The following is a 16,135-nucleotide window of genomic DNA, read 5'->3' as shown; positions in this document are numbered from 1 at the left end:
CTGGTACCTACAAAGGCGAACTTGGTATACATATCTATATATATTCTGAAAGTACATGTTATAAGGATTCCATTTCACCCCACTTTTACATATGCACAACTTATTGTTTTCACAGCCACACAATTTGAAGTTCAACAGTGGGCCAATGACAGGCCTATAGTATATGACTCGGTACACACTTAGTATGGCCTGGCACTCACAAAGGCGAACTTGGTATAAATATCTATATATATTCTGAAAGTACATGTTATAAGGATTCCATTTCACCCCACTTTTACATATGCACAACTTATTGTTTTCACAGCCACACAATTTGAAGTTCAACAGTGTATGTCAATGACAGGCCTAAAGTATATGACTCGGTACAGAGTTAGTATGGCCTGGTACCTACAAAGGCGAACTTGGTATAAATATCTATATATATTCTGAAAGTACATGTTATAATGATTTCATTTGACCCCACTTTTACATATGCACAACTTATTGTTTTCACAGCCACACAATTTGAAGTTCAACAGTGTATGTCAATGACAGGCCTAAAGTATATGACTCGGTACAGAGTTAGTATGGCCTGTAACCTACAAAGGCGAACTTGGTATAAATATCTATATATATTCTGAAAGTACATGTTATAAGGATTCCATTTCACCCCCCTTTTAGATATGCACAACTTATTGTTTTCACATCCACACAGTTTAATTATATTGACGTTGAAAAAATATAGCATTCTAATGTGTATTTTCGATTTAAATGTCTTATTTAATTATTTTCTAAATTTACTTTCCCTTTGGTAACACAATACAGTTTTAAATTAATAATTTTTAAACATATTCATTACTTTTTCATTGAAAAAGTAATGACTATGTTCTGACTTTTATTTTGAATGATTCGCGAATGGCGGCCATATTGGAATTTTCTTTACTGTCGCTAGTTTCACACTACTAAGACGTTCGTGGAACAGTGAGGCAAAACTCTAAATCGACTCCAAAATTGTTCCTTAGTTTTCACGTGTTTACGTTCTAAAGTTTACGCTGTCTTATTCCCGTAGTTGCTATTATACGCACCGTAAGGCCATATGATCCACAAAACCAAAATCCGGAGTGCATCCAGGTTAATTCACATCAATTTGTAAGGACTTAACTTTTGTTTTTCTTGGCCTCTAAATTATGGATATGCAGAGTAGTGGAAAAGGTGGAAGAGGGAGGCGAAGTGGGAACCGAGGCAGGGAGGTGAGGATATGGCGATGCCCCATGCTGTGGTGTATATATATAGCCTAGCACCCCTAACTAAATAAGGATAGGCCAGTGACAATGTGCTTTGGTTCAGTTTGTATTTGTCTCTTCCATAGGACACGCCAGATGTGCGTTTATCGAAATCAATGACATATGCGCTGCGGCACGGAGCAAGTAAAATGGGGCTGCACATGAACTCGGGTAAGAAACCCGAAAGGCATGTCTTGACGGTTGGACCTTCCTGATGGTCTGTGCTGACTTATACTGTATAGTAAAATGTTTTAAATCCCCTTTTGCAGATGGCTTTGTGTTTGTGGATGATCTCATCTCACATCCCCAGTTTCGGTCATTCTCGCTGGAAGATGTGGAGAGGGTGGTGGCCAACAATGACAAGCAGAGGTTCAAACTGCGCAGGCACCCAGAGAACGGGCGTCTGCAGATAAGAGCCAATCAGGGCCACTCAGTACAAGTAGGCCTAAGTGTAAACTAGTTATGTTAAATTATGTCTTTCAGATCTATTGGTGTGTCTGACAGCAGATTTTCATGAAACTTGGTGGAGGGGTGTTTGGGCCAAGCAAGTAGGCCTACCCATGACATTTTGGAGTAGATATAGCCCCCCCCCCCCCCCCCCCCCCCCTTTTTAATATTCCGAAATGGAGCATATTGGCCCTAGTGGAGGTGTGCGCTCTCAGATTGCCCTTCTAATGTTAGGAACATGAAACTGTTAAAGGAGTAAAGAACAAAACATAAACATTTCCAAGGTTGGAGAGCTGTTCTTGATTCACATTTTTGTTGAAAGGTGGCAGATCTGGAGCTGAGAGCAGTGCACCCTGAAGCTCAGGACTTCCCACAGGAGGGAATCCATGGCTCCTACCTGAAACACTGGCCCTCCATCCGCAACCAGGGCCTGAGCAGGATGGGCAGAACACACATACATCTGGCACCTGGACTGCCAGGAGAACAGGGAGTTATTAGCGGTGGGATGGAGATATTCATTCACTCTTGCGCTCTTTCATTCACTCTTGCAAGGATTCATTCAGAGAGCTGTGTTTTATGGATTTTGTTGTATTTTATTCCTGATGGAAACGGGAAATTATTTAGTGAGGTGAGAACTTACTGAAGAAGAAACTGACAAATGAATGTTTATTTTACAGGTATGAGGAAAAACTGTGAATTGGCCATTTACATTGATGTCCCTAAAGCCATATCAGGTAAGAACAATGGTTGATTGTAGGGGTGTAACGGTACACAGAAGTCACGGTTCGGTTCATACCTCGGTTCGGACATCACGGTTCGGTACGAGTTTGGTACAATGGAGGGAAAAGCAAAACAAAAATGCAGAAAGCATTTTTTTTTGGTACATGTCTCAGGCTGTACCACCTAGTGTCATACAGTCTCTTCCCTGAGCTATCTGCAACAGCCTGAAGTGTGTAAGATGTAGGCTAAACAGTACAATAAGTACCCAGACTCCATCTGTAACTTGTAAACAAAATAAGACAATCAGCTATAAAACTGAAAATAGGCCTACAGCATCTCTTATTTCTGAAAGTGCAAATTACATAGAAAAATTATTTTTAAAAATCCACTTAAGCAAGACCTTCAACATCTGTGTTTAGCTGTATATGGAAGGGTCTACAATTTGCCTCAATATTTTTTTTATTGTGTGTAAAGGAATAATCTAGCCTACTAACTGTGAAAATATCACACTATTTTGCCTTTAAAAAAAAAACGAAATTGCTCCTTTCATTTTATAAACAGACTACAACTTGAAGTCACGTGACTTTGCCCTTTGACATTAACTCACCGTAGCATGGTTTGTTTATTAGCCTGGTTAGCGTTGTCACTTTATTTTACTGTCTATGCACTTAACACTACCAGCTCCTCATGTAAGAAGTTACAAGTTACCCCAACATAAAGGTAATTACCACGCAATTTACACAAATGGCCAAGAAAAAGTACTTTTTTTGGAAAACATCACTTTTTTAGAAAAAATACATATATTTATGGAGTATGACAACTGCAGTTTCAGAAAATAGTACTGGTCACTCATTTTGTCAATGACTTAACATATTATTTTCACGTTTTCACTCAACTGCATTGTAAATGTGTCCTATGGTGTGACATTTAAAAAGGTATCAAGAAATTATATTAAATAACATAAAAAATACCTCAGACAGAATTGTTCACATTATTAAAACATTCATTTCTTAAAGTGATATTTATTTTACATCAAAATACTAATTAGAATAATTTTCACCATGAATAGATGAACTTGATTAACTTTTTCCTATGAATGTCAATAAAACTTTTTCGCCAACCCTACAAAACTGTTACAAAAATTGTAGCTATCTAAGAGGAGATATTATTGTAACTCCCCTAATGCCAAACCTGACTTTTTGTAAAAGATATTTTGAAATTAAGATTATTTTTCTGTTGTTTTATGTTTGTCACACCATAGGACAAAACGTCACACCAAAGGACAAAGATAGTCATTGCATAAAGAGAGTCAGAATATATGAAGTGTTTATTGTAACATTGATAAAGGAGGACATTTGTTTATTTTTCAACAGTATAAACTGTTCAAAACATGTAGCACACCAAAAGTTTGATTCTTATAGATCTATCAATAAGGAAACATTGATGCATAATATCTTTGAGAAATTCAGTAAAATGTAATTTCAAAACAATACTGTGACATTGTCAAACAGCAAAATTAAGTAGTTAAACAGTAACAGTGAAGATAAAGGGCTAAAGGGAAGATAAATGGTGCATCCTGCGCTACTACTACATATTCTAAGGTGGCGCAACGCGTGAAGCAAGGCTTATTCTTATCTTACACTCAATAAAGAAAGGAATTTTTCGCCATGCGCTCCACTTTTATTAAACCTTGCACCAGGGGTGTGGCAATTAACGACATAAGGTGTGGTCTGGCGCATGATCCAAAAATCGCTATCTTACACACTCTAAAAATCATTACACCACTGACCAAGAAAAACCTGGTCTATAGCGAAAAACGGATATAAAGCACAGCTGAAGACATACTGTCACAAGATCAGCAAGCAGCAACTCCTCTGCAGGATAAATATCCTTAGGATTTTCTATTCAGTCATTCAAACATTATTGGATTAAGTGTTGCTTTTTTCAGGCTATGTTTTCGATGGTAACCCCTTGTCAGTCCATAGTGAAAGTACTTAACTGTGTTGAACTGTTTTGTCATTGACTACGAGACTATGGTGAAGTTTTACTTTGCCTATAGTTCAAATAATAGGCGAGTAGATGCATATAGGCTATACTCTGCTAGTCACAAATAAGGTTTTAGTAAAGCAAGGTTTAGTGGAATCCCTGTTCCATATGGTCTCGCGTGCAAGCAGCTACCTTCAAATGCACCGCTGACTATCAAAATACCGATGCGCTGTTTGAAGTTGCGCTGCTTGCTGTTAAAGGAAATGATGCATACCATTCTCATTGGTTTAATGGATGTTACATGTTTGGGCCTTTTTTGGGCCTGACATCGCTGATACAACCTTTAATGTTGAATGTATCCAATTCCCAGAGAGCTTTCCTGTTCATGATATCTGTTAGAAATAATGATAGAATATAGATGAATGGATCAACAGAGAAATAAATGTAATGTATACTCAATTATGAACTCTCTTTTGCACTCATCTCTCTCTCAGTTCTTTCTGTTATAAAAAAAGAGTTTTATATTTATGTACTTTATATTATAGTTGTTTTAGTAACACTTCAGAACATTTTATGTAGTCTCCAAAAAACAGCAACAATTTTAATTTAAGTCATTATTGAATTCAAAATCATCAAAACTGGTCAAAAAAGAATGAAAAGTATGTTAACAAACTTTATTCATTTGTTTTAATAGCTTCTTAAGGATGTATTGTCCTATCGTGTGACATATTTGTCATATGGTGTGACAGACCAAAGTGTCACACCAAATCACATTTTCTGTCGCACCAAAGGACATTTTAAGCTTTTGTGGCAGTTAATAACCATGCTAATACTAGCTGAATTGTCATTAGCAATTGGCATCATGCATTTGCATAATAATACATAGTCCTGCTGTTAAAAATACAAATTTAGATTAAAAAACTAAATTTAGGGGTGTCACACCAAAGGACAAAAAAACTTAACAACTTCAGTGGTCTGAAAACATAGTTAAATATTTGAACAATTCTGAGAGACATACTTACAATGTGCACTGCAATGTGGTCTTTCAACTAAATGTAGTTGTCCATAATATTGCCCAACTTAATATCAAGTTATTGCATAACACCAAAGGACATTTTTTTCTGTGACAAACTTTATGAAATTCCTACAATTTTAGAAATGTATGTATGGGAAAAGTGATTGGCACTTAGTAAAATAGACACTTGCACAATTATGCCAGGAGTGTTCATTAACATTTTTAAACATTATTTTCTTTATTTATAAAAGTTGATATTTATGAAATGATGTTGTCTACCGTCACACCATAGGACGATTTTGAGGTTTGGCTCAAAGTTCTAAAAAATAATAACTTGGGTATTAAAACAAAAAATGCATGTAAAAAAAGAAAATGTTTAATCATTTACAGTATTTTAAATGATAAAAATGTGAAATAAATTATTTTTTATCTTCTGTGACGGTGAAAAAGCCATGTCACGTCAACTACCCATAGCTTTCTGTCATTACGAAATCATTTAATTTAAGCCATAGGTTTTGGCCCTATTTGTATGTGTATCCAAAGGCTGCTGAAGCGCAGGGGAAGTTTTTTCCCCTCGTTTCAATGATTGGTAGCCTACATCATCTGGGTGATGGCTTCGAATATGTGTAGCATTTTTTCCACTCACATACCCAACAACTGCTGAACAACGCCGACACACAGTTTCATCTTATCCACCACTCTTTCGCCTGTACTAACGTTACTGTAACTGAAGTTCTCAAACTTGCTATCTTAAAGGAGAATTCCAGTGTGATATTGACCTAAAGTGTGTTGAAACATGATACCGAGTGTGAACGTATGTCTCATAGCCCATCTCGGCTTGTCCCCTGCACTCCAAAATCTGGCGCTAGTTAGCCGATGCCACCAACAGCTTTTTCAATGGTGGTGTTTCGGCATCGGGCTAGCCATGCAAATAAATCACTGTTTTACACCATTTACGAGGCTCAATGTATCTCCACACTTCATTGGTAGACTTCCGAGGGCCCTGACATTTAAAACGAGACATTGAGAACTTTGAAAAAGCACTGGTAGTTTACTTACAAGAGGATTTATACAGACAGTATCTTCACGAAGTTTAGCGTTTATCCAGTAGCAGCAACTGGAATCTATGCATTTCCACAGAATTATTTTTGGAATCTGATCCCTTATCATACCTGTTCATTCTTACTCGTCGCTCGACTTATCGTGACTAAATTCAAGATGGCTGCAAACGCTAAACTTCGTGAAGATACTGTCTGTATAAATCCTCTTGTAAGTAAACTACCAGTGCTTTTTCAAAGTTCTCAATGTCTCGTTTTAAATGTCAGGGCCCTCGGAAGTCTACCAATGAAGTGTGGAGATACATTGAGCCTCGTAAATGGTGTAAAACAGTGATTTATTTGCATGGCTAGCCCGATGCTGAAGCACCACCATTGAAAAAGCTGTTGGTAGCATCGGCTAACTAGCGCCAGATTTTGGAGTGCAGGGGACAAGCCGAGATGGGCTATGAGACATACGTTCACACTCGGTATCATGTTTAAACACACTTTAGGTCAATATCACACGGGAATTCTCCTTTAAAGAGACCAGCGGATCCTCTAACTCTTGTGGGTCTAACCTTAGTGCTGCTAATGACTGACGGACTCGACCGACGACCTGACAAAAAAAACATAGGCGCCAATCAGAGCTTCAGAGCTAAGGCGAGGCTACAGATTAGCGTTAGGTGTCGCTAAAGAACTCCCGTAACTCTCGCTACTTAACAGTAATTGCGCATGACATTAATTTATCCGCACACGAGTTTTATGTATTTTTATACCATGTATTCTCCATGTAAATTCATGCACCGAACCGTGACGCCCGTACCGTTTCGGTTCAATACGAATACATGAACCGATTGTATCCACATCTTTAAGTAAAAAGATTTGTTTTGGCAGAAAAAGATCATATTGCCCCTTTGTGTTTCAAAGACGGCATCCCGTTCTTCTGGTCAGAGAATGGAGTCTTACTGACACCTGGTGACTCGGAGGGAAAACTTGCTCCCTGTTACTTCCGTAGAGCTGTGCAGCTCAAGCCCTCTCGTAAGTCAGCTGCTATAGAGTATTTATCTTCTGAGGCCTCTTGGGATAAAATGTTATTTAATATGATTGTATAGCCTCATGAATAACCCCTTTATTTATTTGTCTTCACATTTGTCTCTTCAGAGTGTGAACTGCAGCTGGAGTAGCTGGTCCTTGACATAAATGGAGCCATATGACTGCTTCAGCGGCTTTTCACACAGTGGTTAGACTCGTCCCACCGTTACCAAGACAACTGCTGCATTTTTAAAAGTGACAAAACCACAAACACCTATCTGATCAACATCCCCTGTTGAAAAGGCAGGTTTTACCTTTCAGCACAACTCCAGATACCATGGCCTTCTGGCCTTACACAGATACTTACATAACTTGAGTAACATAACAACAATGAATGACCCAAATCTGTATTAGGCAAGTGTTATCAAACCGGAGGCAGATGCTAACCGTTATTTTGGTTAACCGAAAGTATAAGCATGTGTGTTATAGATAGGAACACGCGTGCGCTTATAAACCACCACCAAGTACTTATGAGTGCCTCTGCAGACCAAGTCAGTGGTTTCCTGACTTGTCACTCAAACAATTGAGTTTGTCGTTTGTGTTCTGTCCTTAGTCAACTGTGTTGTTCTAAGTGTAACAAAGGTTTTTTTAAAAGCAACAATGTGTCCTGCTTTTCATGGACATGCTGTTTATTTGAAAAGGTAAATTGTCAGCCTATGAAAATGCTGTGCAGTGTGAATTGGGTGAAATTCAAGATAAGATATTGTGTTTGATGTCCATTTTAGGCACCTGTTATACTTCCTTTTTTGAGTTCCTGAAATATATGAAAATCTGGGTGTGACCATTTCCATCTGCATATACTGTAAGAATACTGAGTCCTAAATGATGAAATGTGTTGTGAGGCACAGTCCCTGCAGCATTCCGTTACCAGAGTTAAGTTCAAGTAGCCTACTGTTCCTTTCTGGTGCTCATGTGTTGGTTCATATTTCATGATAGGGTATTGTGTTGTTATGTTGTTATATTACAAAAAGTAGGAGGGAATATATCAAGTGGAAATTTTGTTTCAAACCTAAGTATATAATACATTATTTATTTTTAAGTTGTTAGTGATATGAGCAATAAAGATGATTTGTTTTCATAACAAACCACAGTGGCATACAGCTCACACAGCCTGTGTGAGTTGTTCATGGAATGCAAGTGTAGCCTATAGCTGTTTATGTGAAAAGAGTTTGAAGTGATAAATACTCCACAGTTCTCCACTGTCTTTAGAGGGCTTCATGGCCTCCAGTGAGTTTGTGGAAGAGCTCTTCATTCAGGGTGTCGCTCTGGTCACGACCACGAGTGGACATGAAGATGTATCCGCCGATGTACTCATGGACAATCTTGCAGTTAGCATTCACGCAGCCAAATGCGATGTTTATATGTCCATCAAACTCAATGGCCACCTGATCATAGAGAAGGCAGACAGTGAGTACCAGGCATGAATGGCATCTGATATTTCAGCAAATAAATATTGACCATTTGTTATTATTGATATTATGGTTATTTAAACATATTTTATTTCAAATGTAGGCTTAATATACCACGTATCTCATTTTGCAGCATAGCCCCTTTGACATAAGCAACTTGCACACAGTGTAGAAATGTATGACAACTGATGGTCATTTTGTTACTTCAAGGTTCTAAGTGATTCCTCATCCTTCAACACTTTTTGTCACAATCAACAAATATTTCCTCACGATCTGCTAGCTGTCAATTCTGTGAGTAGGCCTACAGTACCCTGATAAAACCCCTAACCAGGTCTTTGTACACCACCCTGGCGCCGTGAACTGTGAAACAAACAACGTGGAGCAAACCTGTCCCCCAAACTATAACAAAACTCTGGTGGGGGGTGGGGGGGTTGGGGAAGTGAAGAGGAGTTTGGGGAAGGGAGGGGTGAGTTCGCTGTTTGGTGTTTGCATCAAATATCAACAGATGTGATGTCATCCAAAATTGCTTACAGCATCTTTAAATATGTGCATACATTCGCAACATAGACAAGATCTTTTTAATTACTGCCTTGTGGAATAGTCTGAAATGTTTCCATTGGATGATTGTTAACGCACCTGTTTGATGTCCCAGTTGACATTCCACTGCCTCATGTTGTTGTACCGCCAGGTCTTCACCACATCCCCTACTCCTAAATCTATACGGATGAGGCGATTGTTGGCAATGCCCATGACCTCGTCCTTCCGACTGCCTTTAAACCTGAAAGGGTAGAATGACGTTTTCGTGGTGATGCAAAGGTACAGGGGTTTGGTCTAATTGTCCAAATTTCAGATCTGTTTTTATTCTGTCCAGAGTCAATCAACCTGAGCAGACAAAATCAATGCTGTGGCATTCCCTCACTGTCTCCAGAGGCCTTATTAAACCTAATGCATATTTGTCTACAAGAAACAGACTGCACAATGTTCTGACCTGACCATGAAATATGAAATGCCAAAGTCAGATAGAGCCTGCCAGATCTGCAAGAACTTCAAAATGGCCGCCATCAGGGGCAGCTGGGCCACATTCTGGTATGCCTCTAGGATCCGTGGTGTCAGCTGGAGGAAGAGAGAGAACACTCTGTTAGTATGAATTCTAATGTGCATATATCTGAACACTTAATCTATTGAATGTCTTTGCAGTCATTTCCACGAACAATGTCAAACAGCTAAGCTCCTGAAGGATCCTTTTCAGTGATGGATGGATCATCTTTGTCACATAATGGATGAGCTCATCTAAAAGCATTTTTGTTCCAGAATTTTCTTTCATCCATTACTTGATATGAATCTGTACAATGTCAAATCTCTCCAGTATTTGTTTTGGATCTGGCTCCCCTGCTTTGCACTCTGTCTTGGGGGAGATAAAAGGTAGAACTTATGTACCTGCTTGGCCTTGTACTTCTTGTGGTAGCGTGGCGAGACCAGGCTAAGGGTGTTGATGCTTTCGTCAGTCTGGGTGACCTGGGCTCCTGGGTTGGTGTGCTGCATGGACAGGAACGTCTGGATGCTCTTCACCTCGCTGTCAAACGAGCTGTCTGCCATAGTCAGGCCTTTAGAGGCCAGTTTACAGGCAGCCATCCACTGAGCATACTGCTTCTCCTGAAGGGGAAGGAAATAAGAAATCAAGCCACTACACACAGAAACTCAGAGAAAAGGGAATCTCAAGGTCTTGAAGAGGGCATCTGTGATGTGAAAATATAGCGGAATGACAGGGCATGTTTTTGTTCCCCTTTTAGAATCCCTTCTTAGAAAGTGCTGTAGTGAGCTGTAATGGTTTTTCCCATACTTTCAGCCATTTTACTTGCTGAAAGTATGTGAAATGAGCCTATCATGCCCTTGGTCTTCTCTCAGAGCTAAGTTATGGAAAGGCTGCTCACGTTATCACAGCGCAGGTACACTTCATTCATGCCCTCAGGCGCAGGAACCAGGAGCTTAATGCAGAACTTCTGCCCAGCAACATTCACGTCAGGGGCCACTTCACTGCCTGCAGGAGAATGGATTCAGGGATGGATTTAAATTTCAAACATGTCCATGCTCTAGAGAGAATTTGGTAACACTTTACTTGACAGTATCGACATGATCGAGAGTGACATAACACTGTCATGACACATGAACCCAAACCCTTATCCTAACCTCTAATCCTAACCCTAAATTGTTATGACAAAAGCCGAATGTCACTTAATAACAGAAGCATTATGTCATAAAGTTTATGACATGTTCATGACAGTGTCATGTCACTCTTATGACGATACTGTCAAGTAAAGTGTAACCGAGAATTTTAGAACATTAATATATATTTTGTATATGAATTTATACCTTTTAAATTCATTTGCTGAATGGGCTCCCCATAGCTTTCCTCTTGACTCTTGAAATAGGAGATTGATGTGTCTTTAAACTTACACCAATACTGCTTGTAACCTTTTAGTGTAAGTCGTTTAGGCCTAAATAAAAGGAGGAAATTGTCAATGAAGTGAACACTGAAAACTTAACTCTGGGATTTGTGGCCCAACATAATTAAGAATTCCACCTGAACTCACCTGAAGATTTTTAGGTATTCATTCAATTCCGGTGCAGTCATATTTTCCTAAAATTTAAAGCAAATAAGCAAATGTTACGAATGCATATAGATATTTTTATTAACAATGTCTTATTGACATTGGACTTTTGTCATTGTGAACAGAGATGCTGTTTTGGACATCGTCAAACCAAGGCAAATATCTTAAAACAGATAATCTGATTAATAAATAATAGCAAGCATTACATGAAAAAAAACATTACATAATCAATATCCAGTGACCAATATTTAATATTACAGAACCAATCAAGAAGTGCTGACATGCACAAAGCAGGAAGTGGGGCGTGTCCCTCACCAACATCTCATTGGCCGTGCTCTCCACCCCCATCTTCACCTCCAGGGACTGCAGGGCAGAGTCCAGGTCCTCCAGCCCAGAGGTCAGCGCCTGCGCACCCGACTGGGACACTTTCCCGATGTGGTACTGCAAGGCAGAGGACAGGGGGAGTCAGAGAGCTAGAGCATGAGGATACCTGCGTGATTCAGAGGTGAAGGAAGTGCTGGGAGTAGTGCAGCTATTCTGATGCATCGGTTCAGTAATTCTGAGTCTGCACATACTGGATGACATCGTCTTTCTGATGAAATGGTGATGACGTGAGGAAACAATTGCACAATTCTGATAAAAATGTAGTAATGTCAAGTGATGATGTATTATGCAGGCTGCTCAGGTGTTCACCTCAGACATACACATTGCTATCGATTTAGCTTTCTTTTTCATTTTGTTTTAATTAAGAATACATTAAAAAATTAGGTACAGTATTATTACATGTGTTTTACACTAGTATTTTGTGTTATTGGTGTTATTTGAAAATATGGGTGCTGTGTGATAATACTGATTGGGTCCTTGAGATGGTTTTATTTTATTTATTCAAAAATATGGATGATATTTAATCACTTAATTCTTCTTTAATCCCCAGTCTGGCTGTAGAGAAAAGGATTTGACCTAATCCAAGATTATCCACAATTAAGTCTGTCATTTTTGGCGGAGCTATAGTTACTCAATGTGGTGATGATATTGTGATTCATCCCAAAGCGGCTCTGTCTTTTTGTGCCCCCACCTGAAGAGCCCCGAACAACATCATCTCCTCCTCCGTGCAGTCAATGTCCTCCAGCAGGATGGCCCAGCGTGCCTGCTCATACATCTGAGTCAACCTCACAATGTCATACTGAGAGAGAGAGAGAGAGAGAGAGAGAGAGAGAGGTGGCTGAGACTTCAAATGCTAAAACTGATTGACAGCTCAGTGAGTTGATTACATTGCCACACACCTTGGGTTCCAGATCATACAGGGTGTAGTATTTGAAGCGGAGCGTCAGCTTGTCATTCTCTTGAATGCCCTGCTGCATGAGAGAACGTGAAGAGTCTAGCCACCTATATGCACACAAGGGCAAGAGAGACATTTCATCATCATATCATTTATTCCAGCCATTAGTCTGCATTCAGTACACATGGCAACTGAACTGACAACTGCTACTAACATTCTCAAGCATGAGTGCTTTGTAATTGTGCCCTAAATACACCCAGGTCAAAAGCGCGGGTACTCAGTGAGGTGAATGTGGTGACAGGTGGTGTCATCACACTCTCAGGAGGAAGTGTTTGTTTGGCCAGCAGGGCCTCGCGGTACCTGGTGTGGATGTGGGTTTTGTCCACTATGCTGGCAGGCCGGTACAGTTTGGCAAGCGTCTCAGGGGCCGGAGAGGGCTGGCTGACTGACAGCATCTTGTACACGGCCTCGGTCTTGGGAGAGTCGGCGAAATGAGCCGGCATCCCATTGTACAGGCACTGAACTGAAGCTGTTAGATCAAGAGCAGCTGTTAGAAATTCATTGAGTAAGAGGTAGCCTGATATGAAAAGATGTTTACGTTTACATTGGCTGTTATGAGACTTTGTTCATTTTATAGTACTATATTTTGTATCATACAGTATACACAGTATAAGTCAAATAGATAAAGTACCATATTTTGTGATGTGAAGACCACAGAGAGCCTTAACAGAATTGTACAGTTCATAAAAATGTTGGCAACTCTTAATCAGGCAAATGAAATGCTGCCGCATCTACCAGAGGTCAAGGGAACATCTGTGATGTCATAGATCTCCTCTTCAGAATTTTTATCTTTCTTTTTCTTCTTTTCTTCTACTGGCCGCAACAGGGACAGCTCCTCCGGGTGACGGATGTCTTTGTGAGAAAGGGATTTAAAAAAAGAAAATGACAGGAAGCCAAGGTTAGCATAAGATGCTGGTGTGTCCTCCTTCGTATTTTAGGAGACGAGGTAGACCACTGCTACAGTCAAATCAGCTCAGACTCACTCAAAACCTTGCAGATATTTATCACTGTACGGAACACGGGCGCCGAGAAGCTGGCAAGCATCCGCAAGGTCACCCCGTTGGGCAGGCCCAACCGGAGGGGCTTGTGCTGGGCAGAGAAGATGAGCTTGGCGTCCGCATGGATGCCACACTTGTCCAGCGTCCAGGCCGTGTGCAGGAGCCAGCGCTGCTTCTGTTCCCACCACAGTGCAAAGTCTGACCAGTCCTTCTTCACCTCTGAGACAGGAGGGAGGGGGGAGAGAAATAAAAGGTCTTCTTTTGTCATTGTTGTTTTGACTGTTTGAGGTATGAGTTGTTGAATGATGGGAAACACAGTGTTCTCTTCATGGGGAACTTGGTTATGAAAGTAAGAGAGGGACAGAAATAGAACTGAACACTTACGGGTCTTCTCAACTATTTTGAATATCACTCCACCGATGTGGAGATCTGAGGTGACACTGATAGTGATGGGGGGTGAGTCTGGACCCAAGTCGTCTACAATAACTGAGAGATCCCATGCCGCCATACTGAGAAGAGAACTGAAGAGCAGTAAAGAAATGAGAACAGAGGGGGAAAAATAGGTAGACTAGGTCATAAAAGAAGTACATAAACAATTTAGACTTTGGTTTAAACATATACAATTATCTAAAGTATTTTAAGAAGTGTAAGTGAAAATGAAAGCTTCTGTCTATAACTTGATCTTAAATGCAACAATACTCTACTTCAAACACAAACAAATAAACACACACACACACAAACACACTGCACCACCATGTAGCCCATGTGTGTGTTTGGGTTATTCTGAGGGCTGTCAAGTTAAAGGTGACAAACCCTTCCTGTTTCTAAGTAAAAAACAATCACATGGAGTCATGCTTCCTCTTTCAGTTAGCCCCAGCATCACAGACCCACACCCTGCCAGTTACTGTCTCTGAGTGTGTATGTGGGTTTGTGATAAAAGGGTCTGTTGTCACTCCTTGTAACTGCTATGAGTAACATTACCATACATTATTGCCGCCAATGTTCTCAGCTAAAGTAGCAAAAGTATTTTCATTTTATCAACTTGTTTAGTATGTCCATCCTAGATATATTCATTTTGTGTGATAAGTGTTATTTGTTATTAAGTGAAGTTATCAATGCAACCCAGTCATATTTCTGAAAAGAAAGAGAAATCCCTATATTCACCTCCAGAAGAGATATGTCAATATTACATCACATTTTAGTCATAATTCCACTTCAGGACATTCATTCCAGAGAAAGATCATGCGTTTATGGATAGTTCTATCAAGGTGTACTATTCCTAAATATTTAAACAACTTTACTGTAAATTAACTAAACATTTGATATATGATATTCATTGGCATGTCAGAAATATCATAATCATATTCATGGTTTATATTACAGTTGTCTCTGTACAGTTAACATTAACCACCAATGCTGATACTCAATACAACCTAAATACAATCAATAACATATCTCTCATACCTTTCCCAGTGCACTGCTTTGGAATGCCAAGTGTGATCTTCTCCTGATGGATCCTTCTGGGTTGAACTCTCTGGTACACCTGGGACCTTTCTCAAGCACACACACTCTCATGTGCACACGGACACTCACTAGGTGTTTATGAGCTGTGTCGGAGTAGTGAGGTTTTGGTGTGTGTATGTGTAGCATGCGTCAGGGCTGTCTGGGGAGGGTGTTCCTCTTTTGTAACCTTCCGTGTAACGAAACTGTATATAAAACCACAGAATGCAGCTCAAAATGCATCACCCAGGGTGTGTCCAAAAAGCTCTGTTGTGCACAGTCGTCAAAATGTGTTGGCTTGGTTTGTCATTTCAGAATGACTATGCTACAAAGTGTATGAAAATGCAAATGTCCAAAGGCAGTAACTGAGGCAGATCCTATCTTATAGCAGTCCACTAACTTTGTCCACTATAAATGGGATATATTGGATTAGTGATTCGTATATTTTGAGTCTGTTTTGTGTTGTATCTTTGTGTATCACTTCTAGCCTGCTATTACAAAATTGTGTTGAGATGTGGACAGAGTGAAGGTCATGTCAGATGTGGACATAGTGAAGGTCTTGTCAGACTTGATAACCCATAGCTACATGGAATACTTTTTTAATTTTTTTATTGGTAATTCAAGTACAATAAACATGGGTCAAAACAATCCATGAGGAATCCATCTATGTACAGGATCAGGTGTAATTTAAAAGGAGGAAGCAAAGACAAATAATAATAAT

The 16,135-nt window shown here is 39.7% G+C and overlaps 2 protein-coding genes across 3 annotated transcripts; one reads left to right on the top strand and one right to left on the bottom strand.

Annotated features, from left to right (window-relative positions):
* The first annotated feature begins 943 nt into the window (after positions 1-943).
* On the top strand, positions 944-8,355 carry trpt1 (tRNA phosphotransferase 1). Of its 2 annotated transcripts, XM_042074321.1 has the most exons (7): positions 944-1,229; positions 1,349-1,433; positions 1,532-1,701; positions 2,032-2,209; positions 2,387-2,443; positions 7,395-7,505; positions 7,629-8,355. In XM_042074321.1, the coding sequence occupies exons 1-7, from the start codon at positions 1,167-1,169 to the stop codon at positions 7,649-7,651; spliced, it is 687 nt and encodes a 228-aa protein (XP_041930255.1). In that variant the 5' UTR covers positions 944-1,166; the 3' UTR covers positions 7,652-8,355. The 2 variants fall into 2 exon arrangements, with proteins under 2 accessions (XP_041930255.1, XP_041930256.1); XM_042074322.1 differs by lacking the exon at positions 7,629-8,355 and having other exon boundaries at positions 2,387-2,458; positions 7,320-7,400.
* Positions 8,356-8,573: 218 nt separating this feature from the next.
* On the bottom strand, positions 8,574-15,568 carry fermt3b (FERM domain containing kindlin 3b). The gene is made up of 15 exons (XM_042074316.1): positions 15,379-15,568; positions 14,299-14,435; positions 13,900-14,133; positions 13,652-13,768; positions 13,217-13,385; positions 12,861-12,963; positions 12,653-12,760; positions 11,893-12,018; positions 11,560-11,606; positions 11,339-11,463; positions 10,900-11,006; positions 10,406-10,621; positions 9,957-10,081; positions 9,605-9,746; positions 8,574-8,944 (listed from the first exon to the last, which is right to left on the bottom strand). Exons 2-15 carry the CDS (start codon positions 14,420-14,422, stop codon positions 8,765-8,767), a joined length of 1,923 nt encoding a protein of 640 aa, XP_041930250.1. The 5' UTR covers positions 14,423-14,435; positions 15,379-15,568; the 3' UTR covers positions 8,574-8,764.
* Between the last annotated feature and the right edge of the window lie 567 nt (positions 15,569-16,135).

This window comes from Alosa sapidissima, chromosome 20 (assembly GCF_018492685.1).
Source record: "Alosa sapidissima isolate fAloSap1 chromosome 20, fAloSap1.pri, whole genome shotgun sequence".
Classification (NCBI taxonomy): Eukaryota; Metazoa; Chordata; class Actinopteri; order Clupeiformes; family Clupeidae; genus Alosa; species Alosa sapidissima.
This window is presented reverse-complemented; position numbering and strand designations above follow the sequence as displayed.